Below are 14913 nucleotides of genomic sequence, written 5' to 3' on the forward strand. Positions count from 1 at the left end.
GATGAAACATCTCAAGACAATGAAGTTTCAGGTGATGATGAATTTAAAAAAACCATGTTTGATGATGAGCATAAAGCTCCACCAACTTTAGTTGACCAAAAAGTTTTTGTGGGAACCTCGCGTAAACGAAAGGTTGAAGAACCCATTAGTCCAGAAGAACGTAAGAGAAGGGAAACTAGTTTTGATAGAGTTATCGCACTATTATCCGGAACTGGTGTTTGTTCTTCAAGTAAGCAGCCTTTTACAGCTGAGATGGTTAGTGATGAATTGACTAGAATGAAAGTTGCAGAAGAATCGGGTGACGCGTACTTTGTCTCCGCTGTCAGATATTTAAGTGATGAAACACGTGCCAAGATATTCCTATCCCTTAAAAATGATAATCAAAAGTGGATCTATCTAAGAGTGATGGACGTAGATCCCTTGTTCACTCGCCTTTACTAGCTTGTTTTAGAAGCACTATGTAGTTTCAAGTTTGTGTGTTTGAACCTTTCATTTTCAGGTGTTTGAACTTTTCATTTTCATATGTTTGAACTTTGTGGTTAAGATATTTGAACTTTAATATCAAAATAATTGAACTTGATATAATTGTGTTTTAATTATTCTAGTGTAGAATGGACAATGTTAGACGTGCATCTATAATTATTGCATTAGAAGAATTGCGAAGATCACTTGTACCAAGTGATGCTAGTATACAACGAGCATCATCAAGTAGGCGGCCTAGAAGAGAAAGAGGGGAAAGTGGAGCTGAATACATTCACAGGTTGTTGAATGAAAACGCTACATCATGTTTTGAACAACTACGACTTGATAGGGTAATGTTTCTACAACTTGTAGATTTGATGATTGAAAGGAATTTGTTAGTTGATGGTAAGTATATAAAAGTGGACGAACAAATAGGAATTTGTTTATACATATTGGCCAAAGGCTCTTCCTATCGTGATGTTGCTGATAGATTCAAGCATTCCATATCTACAATATGTGTGTATTTTAAAAAAGTGTTGGATGCCTTGGTTATATTGTCACATGATATCATTCGACCACACCGCGATCTACTTGAGGTGCCTCCGGAGGTAGAAAATAACTCACTTTATTGGCCTTATTTCAAGGTAATATTGTACCTCGTGCATTTAGCTATTTTTTTATATTTTTTTTACTACCTTATGTCTTTGAGTTTTAACATCTCTATTACTACTATTATTTAGGATGCTATTGGTGCCATAGATGGAACGCATATAGAAGCAGTTATTAGTGATCGTACTAGTACACCATTTCGAAATCGCAATGGTCGTAAGACCTGGAATGTGTTGGGTTGTTGTTCATTTGATAGGATTTTTACATTTATCAACGTGGGTTGGGAAGGGAGTGCCCATGATCTTACAGTATGGCGAGATTCTCTAACTGCCTCAAAATATGTTTTTCCTCATCCACCTGAAGGTAAGTATTAACTAATTTTCTTTATTTGTTTATAGCTCATTATTTTGCGATTCTCACGCAATTTTTATTTTACTTTGTAGGTAAGTACTATTTGGTGGACTCCGGATATCTTAATACTATTGGATATCTGTCTCCTATTTGTGATCCCAACGTCAGATCCCATTTGCCGGAATTTAAGCACGGACCACCTATAGGAATGTTAGAACATTTCAATTACCGACATTCTTCATTAAGAATGAAAGTTGAATGTGCGTTTGGTCAATTGAAGAAAAGGTGGAAGGTGCTGAAAACTATGCCCCAGATGTTACCAAAGTATCAGATGTCAATTATCGTTTCATGTTTCACACTTCATAATTTCATACGAATGCATAAGCTTGGTATCCCAATTGTACAACATGATGCAGTTATTGGGAGAACAGATACAAATTTGGATGATAAAGATCGAATGAGCCTTATGTCTAAAGTGAGAATGGATATAGCTAAAGCTATTTGGAAAGATAACAATCCCGAAGAGCATGAAGATGGAGTGTCACAAAATGACAACGAAGAAGAACATATGGAAGTAGATGATCCGAATAACTAAATTTTGTAATTTGCGTTGAATCTAAACATTTTTCACAATTGCAAGCATTTGATGTATTGACATTAATAATTTTTATTTTTATTTTATCATGACTCCTATTTCTGAACTTAAAATTTCGTTATTACACACTACTGTCTATTTATATATATTTCAAAGAACCAGATGACGACGACGACGACGATAATAATAATAATAATAACAACAACAACAACAACAACAACAACAACAACAACAACAACAACAACAACAACAACAACAACAACAACAATAATAATAATAATAACGATAGTAATAATAATTACAATACTAATAATAATTACAATAATATAGTTGAATCAAATCAATCAATCAATCAATCAATCAATCAATCAATCAATCGAATCAATCAATCAATCAATGAATCTGAATCAATCAATCGAATCAATCAATCGAATCTGAATCAATCGAATTGAATCGAACTAAATCGAAATTAAGTCCAAAAGAACAGGGCCTAAGGCCCTGTTCTTTTGGACTTAATTTCAGTTCTAATCAGTTTCTTTTGGACTTAATTTCAGTTCTAATCGCTTTAGTTCGATTCGATTCAATTCATTCGGGGCTTCATTGATTCGATTCAATTCAATTGATTGATTGATTGATTGATTGATCGATTGATTGATTGATTGATTGATTGATTGATTGATTCGATTCATTTTATTTCAACATTACTATTATTATTCTTATTGATATTCTTATTCTTATTTTTATATTAATGTATTTACTATTATTATTATTATTATATTATTATTTTTATATTTATTATATTACTATTATATTTATTAATAATTATTTCGTATTGTTTATATTATTATATTTATATTTAATACATTTATTATTATTATTATTATCATTATTATTATTATGTTATATTTATTATTTTATTAATATATTTATTATTATTAATATTATTCATAATATATTTATTATTATTATTATTATTATTATTATTATTATTATTATATTTAATATTATTATACTAATAAGTTATTATTTAATATTTAATATTTTATTAATATACTCATTATTAATATTATTAATCACATATTTATTATTATTATTATTATATTTAATATTATTATGTTAATAAGTTATTATATTAGACCTATTATTATTATTATATTATTTATTTTTTAGTTATTATTATTAATATATTATATTATTATTAATAATGTTATCATTTATATTACTAATATATTATTATTATTACTTTTTTTATTATTATATTAATATTTTATTTTTTATATATCTTATTAGATTATTATTATTAGATTATATTAATATATTATTATTATTATTATTATTAATGATTAATATTATAATAATATTTATTATTATTATTGGGTATTATTTTTATTATAATATTTATTAATAATAATAATAATAATAATAATAATAATAATAATCTTTTTATTATTATTTTAGTTCGATTCGATTCGATTCGAATCGATTCGATTCGATTCGATTCGATTCAAACTCCATTAAGTTGATTCGATTCGATTCACTCCATTAAGTTGATTCGATTCGATTCGAGACAATTTCAAATCAAAAGAACAGGGCCTAAGTCACCTGAGAGCAACAGACTCGAAGTCTACAACACATAGACTCGGGTTATAAATATTCCACAAGATTGCTCTTAAAAAGGCTTGAATCTGGGCCCTTAACCGCATTGTTTGTTTTCGTGTATGTCTTACATTTTTCTTCTGCTGAATAATACAATAATTTATTTCTTATAAAGCGTTTTTACTTTAAAATTGTCTACTAGAATCTCACAGACATTGAAGCGAGTAATGACCCACAAAAGTTGAAAAGATGGTTATCAAAATTCAAAAGTATCCATTATACGATATTTTTTGTGTAAAACACCATGACCGTCTTAGTGTCTTACCCAAGATTTGTGATTAAACACAACAATTACATGGGGAAAAAGACACGATAAAAGGTGTACACAACAATTCAAAATTCAACATCTTAGGTTGTGACTTTGTGAGCTTGTGATTTTGCAAAAACAAATATTTGCAAGTCGTTTTACATTTATCAAAGTGGTTATGAATAGAATATAAAGGCAATCATTTGATCGTTCTAACATTGAAATTTATAAATAAGAAAACAATTGTCTTTACAATAATTAGGTTATACGTATAGTGTTCGTATCGGAAACGCTAAACTTAAACTTAGCCGCCTAAATTAGTTTTATGTCGAATTAGTGTCTGCCCAATCACTTTAATGGAATGTAGTGTTACACCATTTTAACTCTACCCGATAGGCGATAACATCATGTTTGATTCACTACCGGTTTACCTATCGGTATAAACCTATAATATAATATATGGGAGTGCGTTGTTTTGTGGGTTGAGGTTCATTTTTTGTTAGACGTTTCCGAAGAATGGTGGATTTTTTCTATTTACAGAGGTGGTCGTAATCTGTGAGGTTGGTGTGAGTGATTGGTCTGAAAGGTTGATTGTCACTGGAGGTAGAGGGTGGGAGGTTTGTTGGTTTTGTCAAGGGGTGTCCAAAAGTACTATGATAAAATTAAGGTATGAACCTTTTAGAAGTGTATGGGTCAACAAATCAAAATTGTTCTAAAAGTTTGTTATACAGTAAAATATACTACTATAATTAACTAATCCTTGCATTTCCACTACAAAGAAATGGGTAAGAATTAATTTCATCAACCCTTTCAGTTATCACCCGTGCAGTGCACGGGTTCCAAGACTAGTCAATAGTTCATCTTCCTTACTTTTGGTAAATTAGTTGACATAACTATTCTTTTCTATTTCCTCACCTTTTATAGAAGTAATCTTACACGACCTTTCAATTGTTGTTCATATTTCCAACACCCATGAATGGTGCTAAGTTTTCTAACCGAGGTGAAATTCAAATATCAACGGGTGATGGTCATTTCTTGGGGTTCATGCTTCTAAGGGCCTAATAATCGTTAATTAGTATCTTCCAGTGACATGATTTAAGAGAAATCATCAAGAAAAACATGGACTAATTTCAGGGAGGATACAGTTGTTGGTAAATTTGCTGGTTTGGCCATTCTGGATGAACCAGAGGTCGAAGATATCCGCCACCGCTGGTGGACCCTACAATTAAATTTGAAAGAAGCCATGGAAGACAGCAATGGCATGCTCTTGAAGTCAATTGATTTTGCGAGGACAATTAGAAGATGAAAGCATAGAAAAAAGTAGCTGTCTTGGAGAAAAATGATTTATGGTGGCTTTTCGATACTTGGATGATGAATTCAATGAGATGACTTCTATGAACCAACTGCTTTCATTTTGGTTATGGATTATATCAACAACTTGTACCCTATCCCTTTCGACTTTTAAACATTGTGATCTGTAATTTTGTATTATTGCTTCTTTGAATTATGTTACTGCCTTCTCATATTTGCAAATCAGTTGTCCTATGATTTCTTTTTCTTAGGGAGCTCTGATAAACCCGTCTTTGCCAAATGCTCAGTAAAAAATATGATAGAAATTGACATCTGTTAATGAAAGGAACAATGGTTCCTGTATTTCATCTGAATAATAATAATAATAATAAATCATATTACAAACATTACACACACTTGGACTATTACAAGTCTCAAGTATAAACCGGAGGTAGACTGTTACTAGCCTTGTGAGTCCTACGCGGCTTGAAATACGTGATAAATTGAATGTTGCAAACCAAAACAAAACAAAAACGACATTACTCATAAAGGAAAGTTGAACCAAGCAGCAAGATGACTATGGCTTAGGAGGACAGTTCTCAGGGCGGAAGGCCAAAGGCCCTGCAGAATAAATAACAGTCTGGTAATTCTCAGTCACAAAACTCTTTTTCTCATACCGGAGTGAGGCCCCTTTGATACCGTAGTTGATGTTGGTAAAAACATCACAGGTCTCAAGGGGAGAGTCAACGAGCTTGACGGCGCAAGCCTGAAGAGGATGATCAAGGAGAGGGTCCCTCATGGCAAACCCATCAAGTTTAGCATAGAAGTAACCTTCTTCAGAAGTAGTAAATGCCTTGTAATAGTTAATCCTTCCCGAGTTTTTCCTGCAAATTACGCTGATTGTGGCCCCGGAAATGGGCTCAGCATCCTCAAGACTCCAGGTGCCGGAGTAGTCACAGCTCTGACAGTAGACTATTCCTTCCACGATCACGTCGTTTTTTTTGTCGTATGGCTTGGCTGGTGGGGACGATACTGAGTAATCAGAAGCAGCTACATAAGGGAAGACTAGGGCTACAAGTAGAACAGAAGAAATGAGAAGGAAATTCTTGGTTTTCGCCATTTTCTGATGTTTTTTTTATTTTTTTTGTTTTCTTGAGATTGGTAGGTGGATTATTATTGGATTGAGAAGATTGTTGAGCAAAAGGGCTTTATTTATAATTGAATTCAGAAGTAATTGGAGAAGTTGATGAATGAAGGTCAGATAGACGTGGGTGCTAGTAATGTTGAATGTTTAAGCTTGTTTTAGATTCTCTTATGTATGGAGATAGACATGCAGGCTACTATTGGTAATGTATTTTTTAGCCTGCACAATTGAGAAGATTTCAACAATCAACGTAAATTAGAGTGTTTACGTGAACTCCACAACTTTAAATATGACCACTTTACTGTTTTTTTTTCTCCTTTTATGACTTTTGTTCTGTACTCCGTAATATGTTACTCATAATCGGTTTTATGTAGGTCTTAAGGGTCGGATTTGCGTATTTTACTGAAAAATATCCTATTTTTGGCTTAAAATGAAATGTCTAAGGTGTCGTACCGTATCTACACGGGGATCTGATCTAATATGAAGAATTTGAGCAAGATAGGTGTCAAATATGCTAAGAACACAAGTTTGTTCTTAAGAATCTTAACTTTAGCTCAGATGTACTCCGTATCTTTTACTAGACAGATTCGAAGTTGAATTTGTGCTTTGAGATAGATGCTTCAGCTCAAGGCCGCAACATATAGGTGTGATATTATATGTGGCTCATGGCCGCAACATCACAATATCACATCCAGGTTTTTATTGGTTCCCAGGTATAATTTGACATAGTATTCGCTATATTATGGTGCATTGACTGATTTCGAGATCAAGAAACCGCTAGTGAAAACCATGCACACACAAATGCACGATATATTGGGACACCTTGATAGTGTTTGGACAACCTTGGCTTAATTTAAAATCCTACCATTCATGTCAAGAATGTTAACCCACTCCGCTACAGTTCTATTCTTGGCAAGTTCGGCAATGCAAAATAACAATGCTTCCCCTAAATTGAGGTTGCTTGCAAGTCTTTGCTACCCAATAGCAGTTTCACTTTTTTTTTTTTTTTTTAATGGATGAAAGGGAACCCACAGCCGTTACATTTCGTGATAGTCGTCTCACTTTTCCCATTGTATATTGTGCCGTATGCGAATGTCATGCACTGAAATGAATATAGGCAAATAGGCAATATGGTATAATTGTCCTCTGTTTGCCGTACAATACTCTAGAGAATCACCAATAAAGGGAAAGTATAAACTGTATTCCATACACAATTACAATCTTCTCAAAAACCAAACTTTGTGCTAGACAAGAAATTAAAATAACTTCATTCATTTACTCAACTCTTTTTTTTTTGAGACATATGTACAATCAGCAGTGTACATGAAAAATATACTGGGTTGGTTACCTTGTAGCTTACTCAACTACGCTGGCTGCTCTCCGTTGACTGATCCCCTGGATTCAAGTTCAGACCACCAAAGGGGCGATAGCCTTGGGCCCGCCTTCTCCCGATCAATGCCTGTTATCTCCTTGATTGCGGTACAAACATCTTTCATTGTAGGTCTCAGTTGTGGCTCAGAATGAAGGCAGTTTTTTATCACTTCACTCACCTTCTCTAGTTGATCCTGTTTGAACCGTCTAAGCATCGGGTCAACCAGTTCTTGAACTGGTTTCTCGCCGCTCAAATACTCTGAGACCCAATCATCAACCGCCTCGTTGCTCACGACAGTGTGAGGAATACGGCCTGTGATCATCTCTAACATCACCAACCCGTAGCTATAGACATTACTCTGAGGGCTAGTTGTCGATGTCCTTAAATTGGCCAAATCAATGGGTTGGACTTGCAAGGCGGCCACCTCATTCCAGAAGCAAAAATCAGATATTTTAGCTGCGTAATCTTCAGAGAGGTGGATGGAGGCCGAGTTGAGGTTAGGATGAGTAACAGGCGGCGATAGTTGATGCATATGCTCAAGGCAGTTGGCCATTCCTGTGCCTACTCTTAGTCTCATTCCCCAATCCAAGTGCTCGGCTTCTCTCACTGTTAGGATAATCAATATGATAACCAGCCATATAGTTGAAAACTGGAATACAGCAGCGTTTTATGAAGAGAGGAATAATGCATATGGGAAGATCAAGCTTTTCTGAGTTTAAAAATCTTGTGCCAAGATTTGCGTAAATTTTTTAGCGACAATCTTTCAGTTAAGGTTTTCTCTTTTGAATAACGATGCATTATAGAAATATTGGCGGATGCAAATGGTGCCATATTTGTCAGTGTTCGGTAACCACCCGTTAGTGTTATTAAGAGAGGTAGGAGTGTAAGACCAAGTGCTTCTGATTCTGACCCCCTAAGATCACATATATCCAACCTTGTACCTTGCTATAGGTGAAATCCTACAGGGCACTGGGTAATGTTATTTGTCGTTGAACATAAGGATGAAAATTAAAATACTTACCGTGCAAATGCTCAAAGAGTGAGCCGTTGGGAGCATATTCGAATACCATCATTCTTGTAAAAGGCTCTTCTTCCTCACAGTAGCCTATGAGATTGATGAAATTTTTGTGGTGCACCTTTGATAGAGTCTCAATCTAGAAAGACACCCGCATATTGGCAAAACAAAATAGATAATAAAGGGAAGAAACAATACGAAGAGAAGTTTCCATGATAATCGGATCATTAATCTAAAATTATTAAATCTGATCTCACCTTTTTCCTGAACTGTGACTCCAGATTCTTTGACCAGTCCTTCGCGGATGATACAGCAAGAGAAATGACGGCAATTTCAACTCCATTTGAAAGTGTTCCTTTATTAATTTTGCCAATAGAACAAGTCCCAATAACATTGCTAAAATCTTCACAGGCAGTATCTAGCTCAAACCTTCTCAAATTCTGTACTCCTGCAGTTTCAGATTCCAGTGCATCACGCTTTTGTGAATGGAACACAAGTCTTGTATAAGACGGTCTTACATGTAAGACCAATCTAATTACTTGTACATTCTTCATGTAATTATAGGGTCAATGGTCCCAAAAGTGCTTACTCGCTTATACAAGTTTTTGTGAAAGGTTATAGACTTATAGCCAGCCATAAAGGAAAACTATGCATATATTGCCAGCTTGCTGCTTAACTGAATATACGAGCACGAAAGATATACTAGCTCCATCCCTAATACATTGTTCTCATGTGACTTAGGTGATCAACTAACATCAGCTGTCTCTATGGATTTCTCCAGATTCAATTTGACAGTTGTAATAGTCGTATACTGTGAGAATATATCAGTCAAAGTCAACATCGCTTATAAAACAAAGTCAAACGGGGACAATATAAACCGATGGAGAGAGTACTATTTTCACTTAAATATGGTTTAACTTAGCATTGACGCGTAAGATTTCCTTCCTCTTAAAAGATTTCAAGGCCAATTTAGACTTTGTATAAGCACCTAGCTTGTGAAGAATATATGATCTATTCTAGAGAAAGGATTGAATGTAACACTTCTGACCTTCGACAAAACTCGGTTTGTCACCATCCACTCCATCTGATCTATCATAACCTAACATTTGTTTGTCATGTACACAATTGTGAACATTCTGAACACCATCATGCTTATATAAAGAGATACCCTTTTGGACAAGAAGCATTACATACCTGACACAAATGCCTTTTGAAGTTGTCCAGTCAATCCTTTGGGCGAATCTGCCTTATTCCTGACCTTATTGCCTCTCCAGAAGCATACACCTATGGCTAAAGACAAAACAATGAACCCTAACCCTGCTCCAACCCCTACAAAAATTGGTGCTTGGCTCTTTTTAGTAGAAGAAGATGGTGGAGGAGAGGGGACATTATCAAGCGAAGGTGGAGCGAAATTGGGTCTCTCTGGCGTAGGTGGTGGCTTGGATGGATCAGGGGAACTTGGTGATTGCGGTGGTGGTGGTAATCCCTCCTCACCAGAATTGCTTGCTACTAGTGGTGGTGAATTAGTTGAAGACCGGCCATTTAATTCTTTCAGCCTCCTGGAATGTACTGCTGCTCTCTTTTCACCATATTGCCTAACAAATGTTGACAGTGATTTGTAAGACCAATAGTTTCGAATATATTCTCATAATAACATACGTAGCAGTTTTTTCACTTTTTATTTCTCAGTCACATCAAAGTTGTTGTAATACCTAGTTGCTGAAGATATTTCCATAGGACTGGTCAGTTTTTTCTCATCCCCTTGAGTGTCGGAAAACAGTGCAAGGTTTTCGAGTTGAGAAGATATGTGGCAGGACTGCCCATTGTTGTCTAACAAGCTGCAAACTCAACAGAACAACATTTTATTTGATTTCAGAGAAAACAACATTTTGTAAAGACCTGTGAACTATGTTACTCGGACTTGAGAGTACAGTGCATTGGAGACTGGTATGTAAGTGTCACTCACCATGACTCAACTTTTGAGATATTGCGACTCTGTCAAGATTTGGGATACATTTTAGGGGACATGTCTTTCCAAAGAAGAGTTAAACATAAGTTTTAAATATTTAATGTTTTTAGAGTGAAACAATGAGAAGTTTGAGACATAAGGCTTAAAACTGAAAACTACAGTCCCTTGATCTACTTTTGTCATGTGAGTCCAGCTTTTCGTCTCTACTCTCTACTATGAGAAGTGTTAGATTGGTAAGGATTGGGTATAAATTCGATACCCATATCATCTAGTGTCATATCGGACATGGTTATGATCTCAGAGTAATGAACTTACAGAATCGGGATGTCGTATTCAAATTCATGTGGGAATGGTCTTCTAAGATTGTTATAAGCCAAATTTAGCAGCTTCAGTTCCTTAAGGACTACAATTTCTTTAGGAATCATTCCAGAAAAGGAATTGTTCCTTAGAATGCTGCAAAAACAAATTAAGTGCACAGTGAACACACTACTGATAGCATTAAGAATCAGAAACTGTTTTGGACTATCCTTATTTTAGGATGTCTTACATTGACTTTATATACAACAAATGTTGAAGTTCAGGCGCGAGTGTTCCCTCAAGACAAAGGTTTTCCAAGTTCCTGCAAATTTTCAAATGTTTTTCTACTTTTGTTATATACCCAACACCATTTTCTAATGTTTTTAATTATTTAATCAGAAGTAAACAAATGATTAGGACGAAGGGGGTACAAGAACAGAAGGGAGGATGAGTTACTCACAAGGAAATCACATGCCCGTCATCACACTGAATTCCAAACCATGAACATGGACATGTTTCTCCAATATTTCCATTCCAACTTGTCAAGGCTTCAAATGGATCATTCACCACTCTTTCCTTGAACTTCAACAAAGCAATTCCTTTTTCATCCAAATACAAAAACACATCAACCATTTCATCAAAATCATCGTGTCACGAAACACCAATATATCATTATGTAACAGTCGGTCAATATAGTTAGTTTTCGATGGAGCGACGGGAAATGAAGTGACAAACAGGCCGGAGGACGTCAAGATTTGAGCCGATGAACTAAGGTTTAAAATAAACACTATTGAAATCAGGAGAGTCTATCTAAACATACAACAACAAATACTCTTGTGTCAGCAACACAAAATTACGCCAAGAATGGCATCGAATGACAATTACTTCACAATAAAAAAAAAAGCGAATCAAGTTTAGTAAGTCATTCTTTCTTATTCCATATTAATTTTGAACCAACAGATAATGAGACCCATGGCTTCATCTGAAATGGAACCATCATCATTCATCACTTATATACTAAAACCATGCATGATCTTAAAAAGCCACCAGTCGTTGATCTGTCTAATCTAGACAATTTTCATTATATGTTATGTGAAAATGGTCCCTTCATTTTTATCTCGTCTGCAGCGAGAGCCTTAGAAGCATTGGCTAATGTTTATCATTTCCCAAAATCAGCATAACTCGACCATTTGGCTAAAATCTGCCATATGATCATATAGTCACTCCCTCTTTGCCGGTCATTTATTTACCTTTTCCATTTACGGGTGTCTCGTTTAGCTTTCTGTATTGATAATATTTTAAAGGGTAATTTGATAAAAACACATGACCTATTGTCCACTTGTCACTCAATGAAATCATCCACAAATGGTAAACAAATGACCAGGACGGAGGTAGCAGTAGGTAGTATTCATGTCCAGGGTTCAAATTCCGTCATCATCAAATTTGCCCTTTTGTTGCCATTTATACAAATGAAAAAAAAAAAAAAAAAAAAAAAAGTGAACTAGTATCATAAAGTACATACCTTCATCATTGAGAGACCAAATAAAGGATGCATTAAGCTGAAAAACTCCAATGAAAACCAATATGATAAATCCATTGATGGACCAAAAATCAAGCATTTTCCTTTGTAAATTGTTAGATCAAAAATCAAGCCACCATCAAAAGTCCAACTTTATTAAGTACCTACAAAACAAGTGGGGGGTTAGACCCAGTCTTTAAATTTAGCATTATTTTCACAAGAAACCATTAACCATCATTTTAACATTCCAATATAGAGAAATAAAATGAATTAGACAAAGTAAAATAGAAGAACAGTCTAACATGACTTTGCTCACTCTTTATTTTTAAGGATTCCTTGTATATGAAAAAGTCTCTGAATTTCAAAGAAAATGAACAAGGGTGTGTTTTCAAAGAAGAAATAGTTGTGCAATTTGGTGTAAGAAAAGTATTCCATTAACAAGAGTTGGAAATTTTGTGTTATGGAAGACTTTGTGTATCAAGGGAGTTGACTTTAACAATTGAATTTAAATAGACCTAAATTTGTGACTTTGGCCACAATTTAACAGGGGAATGTTTGTTTCTGCGGTTATTTATTAGTCAACACGCTTTATATTACGTTATATTTTTGGCCGGTAATTCTCTTCAACAACGGTCTTGTTATTTTTTCGTAAAAAACGATCATTTTTTAGCTAATAGTTGCCACTTTTCGGTAAATAGTAACCACTTAAAAAAATGGTCATTTTTTAATAATAAAATATGGTCACTATTCATAAAAAAGTGGGCAATTTATCCTTGTCACACGTACAACTGTCGGCTGTTGCATAGGAGAATTTACGATTTTTGATATCCAATTATGCAGTGGCGGACGTACGGTATAGCAAGTGGTGTCCTAGGACACCCCAAAGGTTAAAAAAACTGCATAATTTGTTGGTAATAAATGACTGGACACCCTAAAATTATAAATACGACCTCTTATTCAACACCCGTCAACCAACAGACCTTGAATATAAGAGAGAGTTTATTTTATAAGTTTAAGGAAATTTTATTTCAAAATCAATATCGCTCCTAATTTATAAGGTGTTTATTTCTTGCTTCTTTTAATTAATTTGTTCGTTTAGTTCATTCGTTTGTGTAAAGAATGAATTGCTTGATTATTTACGAAACATGAATACAGTTTATATACTAGATTACAAGGCTACGACTCTAGGGTTACATAATTACAGAATAAGGAAAGCGAGATATACATAAGATACGAAGATAGATATAGGAAATATATATACCATAACTAAATATATTACAAAGACGAGAATTAGGCATGTGATATATTCTCAATACGCCCCCGCAAGATGGACGGTCGTGGAACGAGGCCGATCTTGAAAGTGAGAAGGAGAAACCTATCTTTAGGAAGTGGCTTAGTCAACGTATCAGTGAGTTGATCATCACCGTTGATATGTTGAACTCGAATAGCACCCAGCTGCACCTGCTCACGGACAAAGTGAAATGCAAGAGCAAGGTGCTTCATACGGGAATGGAAAATTGGATTAGCAGAATAGTTCATGGCTCCCAAATTATCACAAAAAACAACAGGGTCCGTGGTCGTGGAAATGCCGAGCTCAGACAACAAAGACTTCAGCCATAAAACCTCAGCAGTGGTGTCAGCAATAGCTCGATATTCAGCTTCGGTAGAGGAACGGGAGAGTGCACGCTGTTTCTTAGATGACCAAGAAACCGGATTCTTGCCCATAAACACAATGTAACCAGTCGTCGAAACATAGTCATCTTGGTCGCCGCCCAAGTCAGCATCACAAAAGGCGTGTAATGCAAGAGGAGAACGACGATGAAGAGTAATGCCACGATCAAGAGTGCCACTGAGATATCTTAATAAACGTTTAAGTGCAGTCCAATGGTCATAAGTCGGATGAGTTAGAAACTGGGCAAGTTTGTTGACGGGAAATACGATGTCAGGATGAGTCGGATTAAGATACTGAAGACTACCTATAATAGCCCGATAGGTCGACTCGTCATGTACTGGAGCATCAGGTTGTTTTACCAATGGTGGGTGAGCAACCATGGGGGAGAGCACTGTTAGGTCCATAAACCCCTATTAGACTCATCTAATCATTTTATAAATTACTTATAATTTATATTTACGTGGATCTAGTTGCATGCATAACAAAAGAACAAAATATAAGGAGAAAATCATTTTTCTTACATATATTATGGTTCGAATTTTGGGGCACAAGTAACGTCTCCTACCTTCACTTGTTCTTGAGCTCAATACATTTGGAATGATCCTCCAAGATCTTCAAGTCTCAAGTATAGAGACACTCCTCTTAGTTGCACCCAAGACTAATCCCAAACACTAATACAATTACTAACTAGATAATATGTATTAGTAACCTTAAA

At 35.0% G+C, this 14913-nt stretch overlaps 3 protein-coding genes across 6 annotated transcripts; 1 reads left to right on the top strand and 2 right to left on the bottom strand.

Moving 5' to 3' along the window:
* Positions 1-611: 611 nt before the first annotated feature.
* LOC141646950 (protein ANTAGONIST OF LIKE HETEROCHROMATIN PROTEIN 1-like) lies at positions 612-2017 on the top strand. Its single transcript, XM_074454964.1, has 3 exons — positions 612-1106; positions 1203-1434; positions 1515-2017. The coding sequence occupies exons 1-3, from the start codon at positions 612-614 to the stop codon at positions 2015-2017; spliced, it is 1230 nt and encodes a 409-aa protein (XP_074311065.1).
* A 3239-nt stretch (positions 2018-5256) lies between these two features.
* On the bottom strand, positions 5257-6562 carry LOC141589712 (non-classical arabinogalactan protein 30). The gene has a single exon (XM_074410358.1). It carries the CDS (start codon positions 6328-6330, stop codon positions 5788-5790), a length of 543 nt encoding a protein of 180 aa, XP_074266459.1. The 5' UTR covers positions 6331-6562; the 3' UTR covers positions 5257-5787.
* A 904-nt stretch (positions 6563-7466) lies between these two features.
* On the bottom strand, positions 7467-13087 carry LOC141605612 (inactive receptor-like serine/threonine-protein kinase At2g40270). Of its 4 annotated transcripts, none has more exons than XM_074424465.1 (11): positions 12829-13087; positions 12530-12690; positions 11468-11606; positions 11258-11329; positions 11026-11163; positions 10454-10579; positions 9936-10336; positions 9790-9840; positions 8999-9189; positions 8748-8880; positions 7467-8332 (listed from the first exon to the last, which is right to left on the bottom strand). In XM_074424465.1, exons 2-11 carry the CDS (start codon positions 12624-12626, stop codon positions 7719-7721), a joined length of 1962 nt encoding a protein of 653 aa, XP_074280566.1. In that variant the 5' UTR covers positions 12627-12690; positions 12829-13087; the 3' UTR covers positions 7467-7718. The 4 variants fall into 4 exon arrangements, with proteins under 4 accessions (XP_074280566.1, XP_074280574.1, XP_074280588.1 ...); XM_074424473.1 differs by having other exon boundaries at positions 12843-13037; XM_074424487.1 differs by lacking the exon at positions 9790-9840 and having other exon boundaries at positions 12843-13071.
* Between the last annotated feature and the right edge of the window lie 1826 nt (positions 13088-14913).

The sequence above is a fragment of the Silene latifolia genome, chromosome 1 (assembly GCF_048544455.1).
Source record: "Silene latifolia isolate original U9 population chromosome 1, ASM4854445v1, whole genome shotgun sequence".
NCBI classification, from domain to species: Eukaryota; Viridiplantae; Streptophyta; class Magnoliopsida; order Caryophyllales; family Caryophyllaceae; genus Silene; species Silene latifolia.